This window comes from Dioscorea cayenensis, chromosome 17, assembly GCF_009730915.1.
Source record: "Dioscorea cayenensis subsp. rotundata cultivar TDr96_F1 chromosome 17, TDr96_F1_v2_PseudoChromosome.rev07_lg8_w22 25.fasta, whole genome shotgun sequence".
NCBI classification, from domain to species: domain Eukaryota; kingdom Viridiplantae; phylum Streptophyta; class Magnoliopsida; order Dioscoreales; family Dioscoreaceae; genus Dioscorea; species Dioscorea cayenensis.
In genome coordinates this window covers 21111293-21130406 of record NC_052487.1, presented here as the reverse complement: position 1 = coordinate 21130406, position 19114 = coordinate 21111293, and the positions used below count along the sequence as shown (strand labels likewise).

General features: G+C 38.1%; 2 protein-coding genes and 1 pseudogene across 2 annotated transcripts; 2 read left to right on the top strand and 1 right to left on the bottom strand.

Annotated features, from left to right (window-relative positions):
• Positions 1–3835: 3835 nt before the first annotated feature.
• Positions 3836–5319, top strand: LOC120281261 (cyanidin 3-O-rutinoside 5-O-glucosyltransferase-like). Its single transcript, XM_039288128.1, has one exon. It carries the CDS (start codon positions 3877–3879, stop codon positions 5317–5319), a length of 1443 nt encoding a protein of 480 aa, XP_039144062.1. The 5' UTR covers positions 3836–3876.
• A 2489-nt stretch (positions 5320–7808) lies between these two features.
• LOC120281394 lies at positions 7809–9405 on the top strand (annotated as a pseudogene).
• A 1743-nt stretch (positions 9406–11148) lies between these two features.
• Positions 11149–17676, bottom strand: LOC120281260. The gene is made up of 8 exons (XM_039288127.1): positions 17184–17676; positions 15587–17142; positions 14776–14862; positions 13241–14550; positions 12937–13151; positions 12802–12866; positions 12087–12339; positions 11149–11987 (listed from the first exon to the last, which is right to left on the bottom strand). Exons 1-8 carry the CDS (start codon positions 17674–17676, stop codon positions 11437–11439), a joined length of 4530 nt encoding a protein of 1509 aa, XP_039144061.1. The 3' UTR covers positions 11149–11436.
• Between the last annotated feature and the right edge of the window lie 1438 nt (positions 17677–19114).

The window sequence follows — 19114 nt, the reverse complement described above, 5'->3', positions numbered from 1 at the left end:
GTTCAACCCCGGTTCAACCCGGTTCAACCACTCGACCCCTGACCCCTACTCTTCTCCGGGTCGATGGCCGGTCCGGGTCTGAAAACCTTAATATTTACTTTCCATCCAGATTTAACTCTACACTCAAAAAGAGCATCTATTCTATTCTTGGTTACAAAATTGGCAGTTTTCCTTTTACTTATCTTGGAATGCCAATCTCTCCCGAGAGATTATTGCTTACAAGTTTCTCCAAGATGACTGTTAAAACTGAAAATATCCTTTCTTCTTGGAAACATACCCAAATTTCAATGGCTGGCAAAGTAATTCTCATTAACTCTGTCTTGATGTCCACTCATGTGTACTATTTGTCTGTATATCCAGTACCCGATACAATTCTTGATGGAATCACTAAGGCTACTAGATCTTTCTTCTGGTCTAAGAGTGGCAATCAAAAAGGCATGAACTCTGTTAGTTGGATAGATATTACACTTAAACGCACTGAGGGGGGTCTCTCGATCCGGAATTTGTGTGCATCCAAAATCTTATTAATGGCTAAAAATGTTATTAGTTATCTTAATCACCATGATGCCATATGGGTGGACATTCTAATCAATAAGTATGGGCTAGTGAACTTTTGGGCTGACACTATTCCTGCAAACTGCTCTTGGTTTTTTAGAGGTCATTGGCATAACGCTAATATTATTAAACCTCAACTTTGGCTTCATCAATTTTATCCTACTGCTACCAATATAATGTTTGATTCTTGGTACTTCGAAATTCCTTTAGCTTTTAAACACACCTACCTTAATATGCATGTGGATTGTGATCAATTGAGTATGTCTGATTTGATTTTGGATGATGGCTGGAATATCACTTTGATGCGCACCATCTTTGGTGATTACTTGAATTTTGATTATCTGCATTTCAATAGGGTGAGCATTTGTCCTTATAATAAATGGGTCTGGTTCCCCAAGGCCAAAAATCATAAGTTGACCTCTATGGTTTATGCCCACTTTAACAATTCGGTTGGTAATAATGATACTTGGAATGGTTGGGGCAACCTTTGGCGCTTGTCTGTTGCTCCCAGACCCAAACACTTCATTTGGTTACTACTGCATAATGGTATTAAAACTTATGAGTATCTTTACAGGTTGAATCTGGGTGCCCAAACCTTTTGCAAATTCTGTAATCTTGACTTTGAAAATACTGAGCACCTATTCAACATTTGTCCCAAGACACAGCTTGTTTGCCAACAGGTTAGTAATGCTATTGGTAAGCAAATTGTATTTCATGATGGGTTCTCAGCTGGCAGTTGGCTGTCTCCGAACAATCCTGATTATGACTTGCGTGTTCAGTCCATAATCGTGGTCACTTCTTGGTTTATTTGGAAGACCCGGTGTAATCTTATTTTTTTGCCATGAAACTCCTGACTTCCATTCCATTCCTATCAAGGCAATTAATCATGTCAGGGAGTTTTCTCAATCTTCTACTTTTAACTCTGGCAAGCAACTCATTCTAAGCAATTTCTCCTTCACTGATGGGCCTTATCTTTTTGTTGCTTCTATGAGTAATGGAGAGTCCAATGCTCATGGTGTTGGTTTTAATCTTACTAATTGTAACTCCCAGTTTGTGTGTGCAGGGTGCTGTAAAAATTTTGCAGAAACAACTCTTGAAGCTGAATCCTTAGCTCTTTTGATTGCACTGGGCAGCCTTCATGCGTCCGACCTCCAAGTCAAAACAATCTTCATTGCTTGTTCTGAACTCTTCAACATCATTAACAATGGCAGTGATCCTCAAGCTTGGCGATTGAACCATGATTATCTTTCCAGTTTTGATCTCCCACGAGTTTGCATTATTCCGAAGGCATGGATGACTGTTGCTAACGATCTGGCGATTCATGGAGTTAACTCTCATGCTCTCACTCTTTTTCATCAGGGTAAGGATCTCCCGCGCTGGCTCATGAAGCAAGTCCTCAAGTCTGGCATAAGTTTGTAATTTTTCTTTAATTTGTAATCTTTGGTTTTTGTTGTGTTCATTGTTTTTTTCTGTCTTTGTTTGTGTTGTTTTTTTCTGTTTTTGGCTTTGGTCTATAATTTTTTTAAACTCTTGTGTAATTTCTGTTTGTTTTCAATAAAATAGCTCATCGAGCTCCTTCCCCCAAAAATAACATTCACTCCAGTAACTTCAGTCATTTCTCATTCCTTATCAAATACAAATATTCAAACTTTGCTTCATTCCGTAAATAATTTCATCAAACATTTCAAATGCAATCGATAAGATTTTAAAAAGATGATAATTTCACCTTATCTGAGGTTATATACTCGATATATTTATCAAATTTCTACCGAAGACATTAGATTTGAGAACTTATGAGTATTCTATATTCATCAATGTCTGTCTTTCCACTAGCATCAACTGTTGATGAACATTAATCAAATCAAATTAACATATAGTTATCAAAGACATTCCAAAAATAAATTTTCATACCAAACTACTCCTACCTTTTAAAAAAATTTGCATTATTTAAAGTTTTAACAGACCAAAGGAAACAAAAAGAAGCAAAACCACCTACCTCTAACACTTGACAAATGAGTTAAAGGAGAATAGCTCCTCTCAACCTTGGTCACTACTGCTACAACACTCCCTGCAATACTTCCACGTTTTTGCAGCTTCTTCAAAAAGAACAAAGTGCAGAAGAAGAAAAAAAAAAAATCAAACCTTAAATCTTGATGACATGGTGACGCTAATGGGATGGAAACTCTGAAATGCACCGGGAATTCCTCACTTGAGCTATATTACATAAACATGCTGATAAGAGAGGAGGGGTCCATAGTTACTAATACATTTTCTCTTGTCAAATGAAAAAAAAATGAGAGATCAATTCTCTTTTATAATTTTGATTGAGATAAGTTGCTTCCAGCTCTTGAACCTACACCTACTTTTATTTTAATGTAATGCTTTTTACTGCTTAAAATTACACTTATTTCTATGTATTTACATGAGAAAAAAAGAAGTCCCTTACTTCTACGTATTTACATGAGAAAAAAAGAAGTCCCTCTGTATTTACATGAGAAAAAAAGAAGTCCCTTATTTCTATGTATTTACATGAGAAAAAAAAGAAGTAGAAGGAAGAAAAACAGCATGCAGCAGCATCATTAAAGAGCACATTTACTCGGATGGACAGTCTGTCAAGATTGGTGGAGATGGATGAGGGAAATTTAAAAGCATATGGTTATTTATTACAATTTAAGGCCTGTCCCTTTGAATTGAAATGGGGAGAATTCGAGAAAGTGATGTGAGTTACCCCTATTTTTTTTGTATTAATAAATCCTAAAAATAGACATGTCCAAAATAAATTTTGGAACTAAATCTAACCCAACATGGTTTTACCTACTAATAAAAAGTAGATGAGCCACTTTATAAAAAAATTCATTATCAAATTTATAAAACTTTTATTATATATCTAAATTTTGAATTCTATTATCATTTTCTGATAAACATACACTAGAACTATTAAAGTAATATCACTTTTGTCACTTAAATAAAGTGACATTTCTCCTACTTTCGCACTCCAGAACACTTCTTTCAAAATGAAATGAAAAAAAAAAACCCCAGTTTTCATTAATCATATATATAATATCATACCTGCCGGAACTCCCACGCCATTAAAAAGAAAAAAATCATGTATCGTGCAACATCGTGCTCATGAAATTAAAACTAAGAAAAAAATATGTATAAAACACCGTAAAAAAAAAAAAAATCCATAACTCATCACAAACGTCACTCTTCATCCCCTTTCCATTATATATATATATATATATCATGTCATATCATATCATACATGCTGGAACTCCCATGCAAGCCATCCGTTCATGTTCAAGCTCAAGATCACTATCAATGGCGGAAAAACCTCAACCCCACTTCTTATTCATCACGTTCCCCATGCAAAGCCATATTAACCCCTCCCTCGACCTCGCCAAGCACATCGCTACCACCACCGGCGCCGCCGTCACCTTCTCTACCTCCGTCTTCGCCCACCGCCGCATGTTCTCCTCCACCCCCAACTCGGACAAAGGCTTCAACGATGGCCTCATTACCTACCTCCCCTTCTCTGATGGCTTCGACGAAGAGGGTTACGGACGTGGCTTCTTGGATGTCAAAGAGTACCGCTCAATCTTCAGAACAAATAGTAAACGCAACGTTTCCATCCTCATTAACGAGCTCATCGCCGGTGGTCGGCCAGTGACGTGCATGGTACACACTATCTTCTTAAACTGCGTGTTGGACATCGCTGACGAGCTTGGCATCCCTTCAGTCCTCTATTGGATACAAGCCACCAGCGTGTTCGTGACGTACTACCACTTCTTTCATGGTTTTGAGAGTCTCATCAAAGCGTATATCGACGACCTTTCGTTCACCGTCTGCTTTCCAGGGTTGCAGCCTCTCCAAATCAGAGACTTGCCTTCATTAGTTAGAACCATCAACTCTGATAGCCTAGATGGCGCTCTTCTCTGTTTGTTTAGAGAGTTATTTGAGTTCTTGGATGAAAAGCAAGAGGGGATGAAGCGTATAGTGTTGATGAACACCTTCCATGAATGGGAAACTGACGCTTTAGCTTCAGTTAGTGCTGAGATTGAAACCATACCTATTGCACTTGTACCAAAATTAATTAACTCATCCAGTTCGAGTTATCTTTTCAAGGAGGATGAGAAAAAGTACATGGAGTGGTTGGACAAGAAGGAGGAGGGATCAGTGGTGTATATATCATTCGGAAGTTTGTCAATGATGAATAAGAAACAAATGGAGGAGATAGTGAAAGGGTTGAAGGAGAGCAAGAGGCCATATCTATTGGTTGTGAGAAAGGATAACAAAGAGAAAGAACTACTTGAGATTGATGAAGGAGGAGATGGGATGGTGGTGGAGTGGTGTTCACAAGTGAGAGTGTTGGCACACAAGGCAATCGGATGCTTTGTGACGCACTGTGGATGGAACTCGACGCTGGAAAGCTTGGCGTTCGGTGTGCCAATGGTGTGCTTGCCACAGTGGTCGGATCAAGCAATGAATGCGAAGTTGGTGGAGAGTTTGTGGGGGTGTGGAGTGAAGAGTGCAGTTGATGGTGATGGTGTTGTCAAAGGAGAAGAGCTTGTGAAGTGTTTGGAGTTGGTGATGGGGGATGAAGACAAGGGTGTTGAGATCAGGACAAAGGCTAAGATATGGAAAGACAAGGCTTCGGAGGCTGTGAGTGAAGGTGGATCGTCTTCTCTTAATCTAAACAATTTTTCTTCGAAAGATTTCTTAATGATTGATTTTATTTTTATGTTTGTTAGTTTTTCTATGTAATAGAATAAGATTTTATATATAAAAAATGTAATAGAATCAGAATTTTTGTGAAGACTCTGTCAACTCAGCTAGATTACAAGTCTTTTTCTTTTTTTAATATTATTTAGTGATCGGTAGAAGAGCATCATCTATCTTTGATAATGTACTTCTATCATTATTTTTATTATTTTTATTTTTATTTTTATTTTTGACAAAAAAATGAATAAACCATAGATTTATTAAAAAAAAAACAGAAAACAACAACAGACAACTCAGAAAGACTAAAGAAAAAGAAAAACAAGAGAAAACATAACAAAAAGGACACTACACCAGTGGTGTGACAGTCCACAACCAATGAAATAAAAAAACAAATGGAAAAAAAACCAAAGGAAGACCCACGACCAGGAGCTGAGGAGACGAAGACCACCAAAAGGCAGCAGAGGTCAGCTCAGCGGAACCTAGGAGAGTCACTCATGACGATGAAGTTGTGTCGAGCCGCTGGCGAGGCCTGCAGATCTGGCGCTCAAGAAGTCGAGGGAGCGCTTGACAGACTGAATGGAATCATTGGGAACTTGCTGAGTTGAGTCATTAGCTGCAGAGCACCAATTAAATATCATATGAGAAATTTTAAAAATAATTACTTCAATAGTAATGAAGGTAAGATAGAAAATTCGATTATTCCTTTCCAGCCAGGTATTCCAGAAAATTGCTCTGGTAATAAGGTCCCAAAAAGTGCGCACACGCACATCCAGAGAAGAAATCCAAGTGGACCAAATCTGCTCAGTAGAATTTGGGAGTGAATGAAGATTCAGAGTACTCATGAAGAAAGCCCAAATTCTCGAGGTAAAGTCACAATGAATCAGAAGATAATCCACAGTTTCTGAGTTTTTAGAACATAAAACGCAAGTGTCCGTTCCAATAAGGGAGTTACATCCTTTCTTAGCGAGATTGGTCAGAGTAAGAATTTTATTGTCACTAGCAAGCCAACAAAAGAGAGTAATCTTACTGGGGCAGTCCACTTTCCAGAAGGAAAGGTACAAAGGAGTGCGCAAACCACCATCAATAAGGATTTTGTAGAAAGAATGAACAGAAAAGCTGCCTTTACATTCCAAGGTCCAAGTGCTCCTATCTTCATGGGGAGAAGAACAATCAGATAGTGAGTGTAAGAGAGATTGAAGAGCATCCGAAGAAACCTCACTAAAAATTGATTCGAGGGAAGAGAGGTTCAGATAGAGATGTCTAATTGAAATCCAGGGTGCCATGCAGATATTGAAAAGGTCAGGCCAAATGTCTTTTGGCGCACGGCCATCAAGCCAGTTGTCGAACCAGAGAAAGGTAAAGGCACCATTGCAAATGGATTTAGAAGTGCAAGCTCTGAAAGCAGGAAGAATAGGGGTGATGCCAGCCCAGAAAAAGGATTTATTTCTTGGTGGAGAGTGAAATAGAGGTCCAGGGGACCTCTACTCGGTAATTTAGATGAATGACTTTTGACCAATGACCTTTGTTGTCCGGAAAAAGATTTTTCCACCACCATTTGGCAAGAAGAGCGTTGTTGAAGGAGTGAAGGTTAAGAATACCCCATCCACCCATACTACGAGGTCGACAAATTTTGTCCCATGCAACAAGTCGGAGACCTTTTGGAACCAAGATCCCGGACCCTTCCAAAGAAAAATCTCTACGGATTTTATCTATCTCTTTAATTACCCGTGATGGTAATTTGAAGACGTACATCCAGAGAGGTGGGAATTGAAGAAAGGACCGAGTTGAAAGCGTGGTCGATCGACCACCAAGAGAAAGGTAAATGGATTTCCAAGAAGATAGCTTGGTTCTGATCTTCGAGATTAGTTTTGTCCAGTCATATTAATCTTGAAGGCTTAAATTGGATTAATATTGTGCTCATAGCTAGCTAAGAAAAATGCACCGACAGAAGTTTCTGACTTTCGACCCATTAGCCTAATCAATTTTTATCTCAGAAAATCATTTCCAAAAATCCTTGCTAGTAGGCTAAGTCGGTCATCAACATTTTAGTTGATGAACCTCAATCTGGCTTCATCAAAGGAAGATGTATTGCCGATAATACCATTGCAGTTCAAGAAGTAATTTTAATCTTCAAAAACGGAAATTACTTGGATATGTCTTCAAAGTAAACTTTGCAAAAGTATTTGATACTTTGGCCTTGAATTTACTACTTGAGATTTTAGCAGCTAAGGGCTTTGGCCTTCAATGGATAACCTGGATTCATACTATTCTCAAAACTACTAAATCTCATATTATCATCAATGAAACAATCCAAGGTTATGTCCGCCACAAAATAAGCCTAAGATAAGGAGGTTCACTTTCCCCACTTCCATTAATTTGCTTTAGCAGCAATTGCTCTTACGCAATTTTCAACCAAGCTCTTAAATCCAAAGTACTGATATGTTAAAAACCATACGTCATCACCAACGTCAGTCTTTCATCATCTTCTTCATTTTTATTTATACAGCTCTAGCTTTCAACAAAAACATCCCATTCATCTTCAAGCTCAAGAACACCATTAATGGCGGACAACCATCAACCCCACTTCTTATTCATCACGTACCCCTTTCAAGGCCATATAAACCCCACCCTGCACCTCGCCAAGCACCTTGCCACCACCACCGGCGTTGCCGTCACCTTCTCCACCACCATCTCAGCCCACCGCCGCATGTTCTCCTCCACCCTCAACTCCGACAAAGCTTTCAACGATGGCCTAATCACCTACCTCCCCTTCTCCGATGGCTTCGACGAAGAAGGTAACAAACATGGCACCATGCATGCCAAGGAGTGCCACTCACTCTTCCGAACAAATACTCAACACGACGTTTCTATACTCATTAACGACCTCGCCGCCGGTGGCCGTCCGGTGACATGCATGGTGATCGTCTTCTTACCATGGCTGGTGGACATTGCTAACCAACATGGCATCCCTTTCGTCTTCTATTGGATACAAGCAGCCACCATATTCGCAACGTATTACCACTTCTTTCATGGTTTTGAGAGTCTCATCCAAGCACACGCCGGCGAACCTTCATTCACTGTTTGGTTGCCGGGGTTAATGGCCCTTCAAATCAAAGACTTGTCACCGTTTCTCACCGTCACTGATTATGATAACTACTTCGGTTCCATTGTGCAATTAATGAGAGAAATGTTTGAGATCTTGGATAGAGAACAAGAGAGGAATATGAAGCCTAGAGTGTTGATAAACACCTTTAAGGAATGGGAAACTGATGCTTTAGTTTCAGTTAGTGCTGAGATTGAAACCATACCTGTTGGACTTTTACCAAAAGAAACCAACTCATCTAGTTCTGGTTATCTTTTCAAAGAGGATGAGAAGAAGTACATGGAATGGTTGGATAGTAAGGAGGAAGGATCAGTGGTGTATATATCATTTGGGGAGTATGTCAGTGATGAAGAAGGAGCAGATAGAGGAGATGGTGAAAGGGTTGAAGGAGAGTAAGAGACCATATCTATGGGTTTTGAGAAAGGATAACAGAGAGAAAGAACTAGTTGAGATTGAAGGAGATGATGATCAGGATGGGAATGAGATGATGGTGGAGTGGTGCTCACAAGTGAGAGTGTTGGCTCACAAGGCTGTTGGATGTTTTGTGACACATAGTGTATGGAACTCAACTTTGGAAAGTTTGGCGTGCGGAGTGCCAATGGTGTGTGTGCCTCAGTGGATAGATCAAGGGATGAATGCCAAGTTGGTGGAGAGTTTGTGGGGTTGTGGAGTGAGGAGTGATGGTGATGGTGATGGTGATGGTGATGGTGATGGAGTTGTTAAAGGAGAAGAGCTTGTGAGGTGTTTGGAGTTAGTGATGGGGGATGGAGAGAAGGGTGTTGAGATAAGAAGAAAGGCCAAGATGTGGAAAGATAAGGCTCTGGAGGCTGTTAGTGGAGGAGAGTCATCTGATGCTAATATGAAAGTCTTAGTTGAAAAGATCAAATGATCTCTGTTTGTAATTGATTTCTTTGTTTGTTTTTGTTTTTGTTTGTATTAATTATCCAGCTTGGAAGATAACCGGCATGGGTAATGAAAGAGATGGATTAATAATAATAATAATAATAATAATAATAATAATAACATTTATTTTGCATCTTTCCAAATAAACATACAAATTCACACTACTCCAAGACACAATGCCATACTATGCCTACAACTCCGAATGACTGTAACACATATTAGGTGGAAGAAACATCACCTTCATCTAACGTTTTTTGAAAGATAAATAAAATTTTAAAAAAAAAAAATCTCTTCAACTAGCTTAATAAAAAAATGTCTCTTCATTACACATGTTGGTCTAGCCTGCTTTATATAATAAATCTCTAAAAGATCGTTAACCGATGCACCATCATATTTATCTGTCGTTTTGACTACTTTTTTGTATGGTAAAAATGCTACACAAAGATGATGAAGCGTTCATGGCTTCAGCTTAATTTTCTTTGCAAAAGAAAAGGTAAAGAAGGTGCTACAGTTGTTATGAGAAAAAACAGAGAATACTGAATGTAGATGCATAGCTATCCCTTTGGTTTTTAAATTTATTTAAACAATAATAGAATAAAAATTTAATGTAGATATAGCATCTTTCACACATTTAGTTCACACATAATACTTCCAAATTTTACTAATAAAAGACTAACCTTACTTACATATACTCTTCCTGAAAGTAGACTAGAGACATGCAAAACTGAATAATTTACATATGTTATTCACCAATGAAACAGGGGCCAAACCATACAAACCTACTTGTGAATCATAATCATATTATATTTCCAAAGAACTAACAACAGAGAAATGAAAAGGAGAAAGAAAATGAAATTTTCTCCATGTACATCCTTGACAAGAAGAAAACTGAACTTTCTTACTGTCAATAACAAGCAACAATGTAACATGATCCTATTAAAGTTGGAGTCAAAATATGGCTGTTAACTGTAAAAAGTTTTTGCCAGCTTCTCAATTGAACAGCAAGGAATAAAGAGCCACATCTTCAGATTTACCATCTTCTTTTGCTATATACCTAAACCATGAGAATGATCCTTAAGCCCTTTGGTCCAAGCAAACACATAACAAATAGCAGTATTTATAGAGAGAACGGTCAAAGCTAGAAACCTTCGATCATAAATACATAATACACAAAACGTTCGGAAGAAATAAATAGCAAACATCATGAGATGCAGATGACTAGAAAAGTCGGGCGATAACATCTGATTGCTGCTGTTAAGAGATACAAGTTAGTAGACATCACTGACAACAATGTATTTAAGTTGCAATTAAGCTACATGGATGTCATGAATTAATAAGAGGAACAACATCAACTGCATAAACTTCAACATAGAAACCCACAGATTTATCTAATGGGGGTTGAATCAGCCAAAAGAACCATAGCTAGGGGAGCGAAAAAGATGCATACCTCATATATAATTAAAAAGTTGCAAAAATAGAAGCTTTAATAGTACGACGGGCTTCCAATAATGAAAGTCGTATAATTAAAATTTTTAACAATTAGAACATCCACATACTGATTTCTGACAATGATTAGGAATCAAGTGTATAATTGGACGTTTTTCTCTGACACATGCAATCATCCAACATACTTGTGGAGGATGAATACAATTATAGAATATATACCGTTAAGTTCCAAGCAGCTCTTGCACCACAAGTAAATGTGTTTACATGGGTATAGAATCTCACAATGATAGAAATGAAGGAAGTCTCAAGAAGAATGATAGTATTTCGAGAAAAAAATGCAGTATCGGCAAAAGATTTCCATTAAGAAAAAAAGGTAAGGTAAGAAGGAAATTTTTCTGTACAAAAATTAGCAAAACAAGAAACTACATAAGACTTCTAAATGGAGTAATAGGTCCATCTAATGGGGTGACTGCACAGAGCACAAAATAACTAAATAGAATTGCTAAAGAAAATGCTCGTAAATGACTTATCTGGTTCTGCAAAAGTACCTATGTGTCAAAAGTTCATGTTGTATCAACAGTTCCATCCCAAAAAGGGATGACTTAGTCAATCTCCGCGCATACGCTTTTAGCCATCAAACTGATGAACCATGTGCCTTAATTTATGTGAGCTGTTTATGCCTGAGACTCCTCAAGTTCATTTAAGACCTAACCATCACCAATCAAGTTTTTCTGCGATGCTTTAATTGCCTCTGCAGTGATAAGAGCAACAGTGGCTTTGTGAAGGGCAAGATTGGCCTTGTGCAGAAGCCTGTGGGCCTTCTCTCTTTTGAGCTTAGCCATGTTCCTTGCATGCTGAGCTGCACTTGATGCATCCCGTAATCTAAACTCATCAATATCAGCTCGATGCCTGTGAAACTCCTCAAGATGTGAATCCGTTCGGCTGGGCCACTCAGGCATATCAGCACTCCACCGTGAAGCAAAGTTTCTCTTTATTTTCTGATTATGAGAAGGCAACATTTGAAGATCCCTAGGAGATGCCAACAATCCTATCTTCTTTGAATTATTTCTGTGAAGGCCAGGAAATTGACTTCTCTCAGAAGCATCATTAGTCATCAAAAATCCCATCTTTCGGGAATCCATTGGGGAGAAACTGGATAAAGCATGCCGTGAATGAAAATAATCAGAAGATTCATAGGTTGGGATAGCAATAACCAAATCCTTCTCTCCTCCAGCTGATGTTCCATTCACTTTTCTGTCTGAAGGGCAAATGTAGAGGCGAATCAGAATGCATAAAAATGAATTTAAATTAAATACTGAAACAAAAGAAATAAATAAAGAAAGAAAAACAATATTACCATACACATGCAAGCCATCCTGTTCCTTTGCAAAGGAATTGTGATGCCCACTATACATAAACTTCTTATGAGACCTTTGCTTTGAGAATTTGTTTGGTACTTCCAAGCCCCTTGGACGCAAACAAAAAGCAAACATGGCTGGTTTTTCAATTGAACAACCTCTATCTTGGGATCCATCTAAAGAGTTGGGCATTATGCTCAAGGCTGATTCCCACTGCTTAAGTTGTTGCTGGTAACGCTCCCACAATGGAGGCTACACGAGCAAATAGAAAATAGTTAGCTGTGATTATCACAGATAACAAACATAAAGAAGAAAAGGTTTGGTGGCAATGATATAAGACATGGTTTAGTGGAGAAGTTGAAATCAGTAGAATAACAGAAATTTTAGTGCATCAATCATCCAAGTAATAGAAAACAAGAATAATAGGATGGTGCTCAATAAAAGCTGTGAAACCATACTTCATGAGAAAAAGGAACAATTTCCTATCTTACAAACATGTAAACGTTAATGTGACTTCTTATCAATCTACACCATTTAAAAATATTTATATATATACATAAAGAATGGCCAGTTTTCTCTAAGAGGAAAATGCCAATGTCAATATAGAGAATACAAAATATCTGACACGATGCTTTTAACCTAAAAAAATTGAAAAGAAAATAACAAACAAATTGAAGCGGTTAAACATGAATAAGCTTAGAGATCTGAAATCACCTGAAACTGACGAATCAAAGGCAAACCTTTCTTCCGTCGCTTATGCTGCCAGTGCTCATAAATAGCTTTTAGTTATGTTCAATGGCCCACCATCAGCCATGAATTCCTGAATATCATCTTCGGTGAACTCATCACAATCATGAGCATACGCAAATTTCTCGAACATATCCATGATTCCTTCAAACATATCATCTGTGACTTCAGTTGACCCATTATTCCCTGAGTCATCCAATGAAAGTCTGAACTCAGATATCCACTCCTCATCCTCACTGTCCATGTCATATAACACACAAGAAGGATCCAAGGCCATGTCAATCTCTGTACCAACTTGCCGAACGTACTTTGGTGAACTACGAACAAAGGGCACATCAGAACTACCTTCATATGCATCCTCAATCAGACGAACACCAGGGTAGGAATATTCTTAACGGAAGCAGACCTAATATTCCAATTATAGCATTCTTCATGCAACTCTTTGAAAAGGGACCACTGGTTCCTATCAGTGAATTCTAGAGTCCAGTCTTTTCCACCTTTCCACATCATAGCATGTGTAAAGCGATTTGTAGATCCAGGTTGGAGAGACTGCTGTACTTTGTGATCATACTTTGTAACCCCAGAAAATTTCACAGATATTCTGCAACCATGCTGATCATCAGAGTCGAGAACCACTTGAGCACCGCATTCTCTCCAGCCTCTATCCCCAGATGTCACCAGAACATTTGCATCACAAATTCTTGAAGCAAAATAGGTGTGAAAACTTCCCAATGCATGAGGCACACTCTTCTCATTATCAATTCTAATTTTTTTAAAAGGTCTTGCCTTCCGGTTATGGCTTCGGGGTCTTGAACCAATCTCACGATTTCCAAAGGATAGTGAATATGAGACCTGAGTTCGAGGCTTCCTAGAGCCACTGGCAAAGCTATCCCAGACAAAGTCTTCAGTCCACAATCTTGAACGTTGACAAGAGTTAGGTGAAATTGAAGGGAGCCGATTATGATGCCATATGCTCCGTGGAGCAGTTGTCTTCGATACATTTACAGGAAGGGCATTCATCTCCCAAGCCATATCAGATGCATGACATGCAGCTTGCATATCCTCATTAGATTGTTCTTTCCCTTGATCACATGATTGCATATGTAGATTGGTATCATTCAAACAAGAATCACACCCATTTTCATGTTTTTCTGGAGGAAAATCATTGTCAGGAGATGAAGAAGAATATTTCTTATCACCCATCCATGAAGATGATAAGCTCTGAATTTTTTCAATATTCTCATTGCAGTCATTCCTCGTGTCTGAGTGGCCAATAGAAATTCCGGTAATCTTCCCTCCACTGGATATGGATCTGTGATTGGATTTCATCTGGTCACCACCACTGCTGACCGAGCAAGCATCTGTTTCTCCCGTTGGATGGCTATCATCTAGCCTTCCAGAGCTGGAAGCAGCCAAAGAGCAACCCAAATTCTCGAGCATCATTTCTGAACTTCCATCTAGAGAATTCTCAATAGCTGAACAGTCATCATTAATTGACTTTACATCAATTTCTGCCAACTCTTTCGATGCCATGGCAGAAGGCTTCTTAGGCTTAAGAGAAGTCATATTCCTGTGAACCAACAACTTGAGATGCACGCCAAGAAACAAGTAGGGTGACTCGGCAAATGAAAAAGCATATGGAGGAAGCTTCTCATTTTTCTGCTGGAAAGAATTGAGTAAAAGGTTCATTCTTGAGCACAGCCTCTCAGATAAGTCCTGCCAAAAAGACACGAAGATGTGAATTCACAATCAGAAAGGGATACTGCCATAAGTTCCATAATCCTAATGAAGGTACTGCTCTATTCGCCTTATAACAATCTAATTATATAGAAAATGCTCTTTCAAGCACAACCAAAGGCAATCTGATGGGAAAAAAAGCCCAAAATCAGAAGAATTGCTTTAATCAGTTATATTTTTGTCAAATTAGATATTAAGAAATACCATCAAGTAAACAGACCACAGACAAAAGATGACCTTTACCTTATCCTTTTCAGCTAAAACATAGTCTACAAAGGCTTCAGTAATCTTCTGGCAGAATGACTCAGATTGCATAAACAATAAAATACAACTTAGCCAAGCTTACATCCCCAAGATAACAAACTTTCTCTAGATAATTTAGAATTACTTATAACGCAATGCAGATTAGATGGACAGGTTCGATTTTTAATTCCTTAAACAACTTTAAGGGTAGCAATTACATACTGGAGTATAAGAACTTTGAAAACAAGGTAAACCAAATATTTATTTCATCAAAGACATAGGTTGAAATTCTATCAATTTAAATTGCAAAGAGAAATAGGTATTATGTAAACTCCTGCCATGGTGTTTTCTGTTCACTTGATTGAACTTATTTTGTTTCTTTGTCCTCTACATCTGCCATGATAAGATATATCATCAAGATGAAGAAAATATGAGAGAATTGTCATATGGATAAAATAAAGATGAAACAAAAGAGAAGCAACATATCATGCTGACACCAATACAACCCCAAATAAGTCAAGAGACACATCATTCCAACAAAAAAAATGTTTAAAACAAAAAAACAAAAAAACAAAACGCATGTTTTGAGTAAGACAGCATCTCAAAATACACAAATATCAATTAGAGGATTCCCTTCTACGAGTTATAACATATGCAAAATGATCATATACCTTATCTGCGTGCAGGGTCACTCATCACTGTGGTGGAGATCATCCCACAACTGCTTGGAAGATTCTTAAGATTGGAATTAAAACAAGAATCAATGGGTAACCCCATCATTTTTCAGACAATGATGTTTAAGTTTATATTCCAGATATTCCCATCTTGATTTATCTAGTTGAAGAAAGCTATGCAGAACAAAAACAATATGCCTTCTTCGATCATGTAAGCTTGAGACATTAAACCCAATTGAAGTAGATGGCAATAACATATCTGCAAGCTTCTTATGCTTCTGGCCATGAAACGCAGATATAATCAAAGAGACAAAACCCCATAGCCACTGCAAACATCCCTCAAAGGATACAACCCTCAACCCCAGAACATTATCAACAAAAATTATTTCCATATGTACCACTGGCGATACCTGAATAAGTTTACCATAGTGAAGGCCATAATCAGCATGGCTAAGCCAACAGGTTCTCAGTTCAGATGAAAGATCATGAATGCATTGAGGTGGTAGTAACAATTTTACTGAAACTTGTTTCAGTCCAATTTTGGTGATGGTTAGGCGCCATTTCTCTAATGCTGTCACAGTGTCCATAGCAGAAGCAAGAATGTGAAAGGATCCAGCTGAATTACCACAGGAAGAAACCTGAGAAGGCAAACCATCCAAAACACTACTTCTCTTCCGGAAGCGTCTCCTGGTATAAACAAACGATAGCTTCCTGTCATCAGAACGAGTGATGTTGTTGAGTAGAGATGCACCAGCAATTTCTCCATCAAGGGAATTCCGAGGAACAGCAGAGCTTAAATTTGACTTGTTGGGTGTGATAGTAGACAGCTCGGCATTCACATTCATCTTCCGTGACAAGGTAGATGGCCTAATATTATTAAGAAAATGGGCTCTTCTTTTCTTCAAGACCCTTTGTGGGGATGATTTCAAAGAACCAGTTGACCGAGCCAACCATGAGATTATGGGCTCCGTCTCCATAAAGTTGCCAATACAATTGTCATCAATGATATCCTCATCCTTTTGATCGGTCTTCTGCTTTGACTCCAAACCCAAATTATGAGAATTTAAACTGCGAGAAACTTCACTTGGGAAGAGCAAAAGTTTGAATCTCTCACTTTGTAGATCAATCCATTCTTCATCTCGATCATCATATTTGACATGATGCAACTTGCTAGCAGGATCATAATCCTTTACCAAGCCAAAATACCAACACTGATCCAAAGGCCAGAATACTCTAATCCTCTGCTTAATCAAGGAGTTAGGATCCATATCCTTAGAGCAGACCTCATAGAAATGGCGCCTTTTCCTAGCAAACCCTTTACTATTTCGGTTCCGCGGGCGCAGCACTCTACCTGCGGCACTGACCGAAGAAGTCTCCGAACACAAACTCTTAAGAGTACCATTAAATTGCTTCAATGGAGAACAGCCCTTTGCAGATTTCAAAGACAATGCCATTTTTTTCCCTGAGAAATCAGTACAGCTTGGATCAAATCGAGAAGAAAGCATCCTGGCAGCATTCTGCTCAAGGTTATCTTCATCATCCTCTACAGGGCCTCCAGATAACTTCTCATCGTCACCAAGCTTTTCCTTCTCCACATTGGTCTTTCGCTCAACCTCCAACCTCTTTCTTTTCCTATTGTGTTTCTCTTTTTCATCTTTTTATTTTTAGGAACAGAACCATCTCTTCTGAAACAACTATTTTTGCTTACTGTCCAGTTTTTCAGATAGCCATTCGGTGCATGAGGAGATGGAAATATATTGATTGGAGATTTGCTTGATGGGGCATCAGTTCTTGCTTTGCCATTGCTGATAGAATTCCCTGGGGACCTCTTTAAGCTATTAAGATTTTCAATTTTTTTACGTCTTGTGGTGGCTCGAGGCCTTTTAGGAATCACAAGACTATCTCCCAGACCATGTGAATTTAACAAGCCCCGAGCACTGAGAGACTGATGCTCCTGTTTATCCGATGTTTGTACAGTAGTCTCATTGTTCAAACTCTGTGAATTTTTGATCCAAACCACTTGAATTATGCAAAGCACTACTCTTATTTTTCCAGATTTTTCCCACCTCCTGACACCTGAAACAAACCCATTTGTTTTCAACAATGAGACATTCAAATGATTGCGCCGCCGCTTGGAGGCAGGATGAAAACTACTCAGTAACACCTCTTTCCTGCCCTTTTCCTCCATGATTCAACTGGAAAGGGCACCCTGCTCACAAATGCAGAACACCTCCTGTTCCTTCTCAAATCCTTAGATTCATGACCACTGCCCACCGCCAAGTTCTTAGCCCTAAGATTCACAAAAACTCCTCGGTTTCCCAATATATAAACTATGCCGATCCAAAGATCTCGACTTTTTTTGGAATTATCAGATGAATCAGACTGCTCTACACGGCGTTCCATTTAAACACTCTCAATCCGCAGACATACAGCAGAAACCCCAAATCATCATCTTCCATCATTCATAAGCCACCGATCACACCTTGAATCCACAGATAACACCAAAATCACAACCATACGATCTCAAATCGATCAAAAATCGCACCCTGGGAACAAGAAAACCGATCAAACCCGATTCTCCCATCCAACTTTTAACAAGATCGAACAGATCAATAAAAATTTAGGAAAAAAAACACATACCTGGCTGAAATTTCCCCAAAAAACCACCGATCTGAACAAAATTTCATGGGGGAACTGATCTCCAACTCAATCACACTCCTTGCCCTCTGAAAATCATACGATTTCTCCTCCTTTTTTTAGGAAATTTCCAAGCCCTAGAGAGCCAGCAGACAGCTAGGGTTTCGTCGATTTCACGAGACCGAGGGTTTACGCCCAAAAAAAAATAATAAGGAATTAGAAAAATTACAACTTTCATTTGCGAGTCGTACGATGGATCACATCCGTCGATCTTTGATCCAACGGATGAAACTCAGCTATGTGCTCTGGGATCCGTGGATTTCGGGGTCGGTGTGGAGAGAATGGACGGACAAGATTGATTGTCTTTAATCCTTGGACGGTCAGGATCTGATAGTGCGTGGGCGCGTAAAGTGAGATATTTGGAAAGAATATTTCACTAAATTTCTATTTTTCACATGTAAATGAAATGCCCTTGTTTTCTCTTAAATTTACGGATTTAGCCCTTTTATTTTTATTTTTTTCCCATGCTATTCAATAAATAGCATTATAAAATATTTAAGCTATTTCTAGATTGCTATTTCTAGCTTACTTTAAAAAAATCACCTTTATTTAAAAACCATTTTTTTCCTAAATTAATTATAATCATTTAAAATTTTGTTTTTAGACATCGTTTTTATTATGAGACTTTTATTATGTAATTACCATTATTCAAAATGGTGTTAGTTTTTGATGTAGTGTTTTGTTTTAAATTTCATCTCTTTAAAAATTTATGATTATTTATAAATTGTAGTTACTATTCTTTTACTTTTTTTTTATTAAATATTCTTTAACAATTTTAGTTGTATTTGAATTTGAACTAGCATAAGTTATTTGTAAACATTATTAAATAACAGTTTCTTTTTACATGTATACTTTTGAAAATTCACAATATATACCGTTAAAATATATTATAAATGGTAATTAAATCAATATTTTTGAATATATAAAAA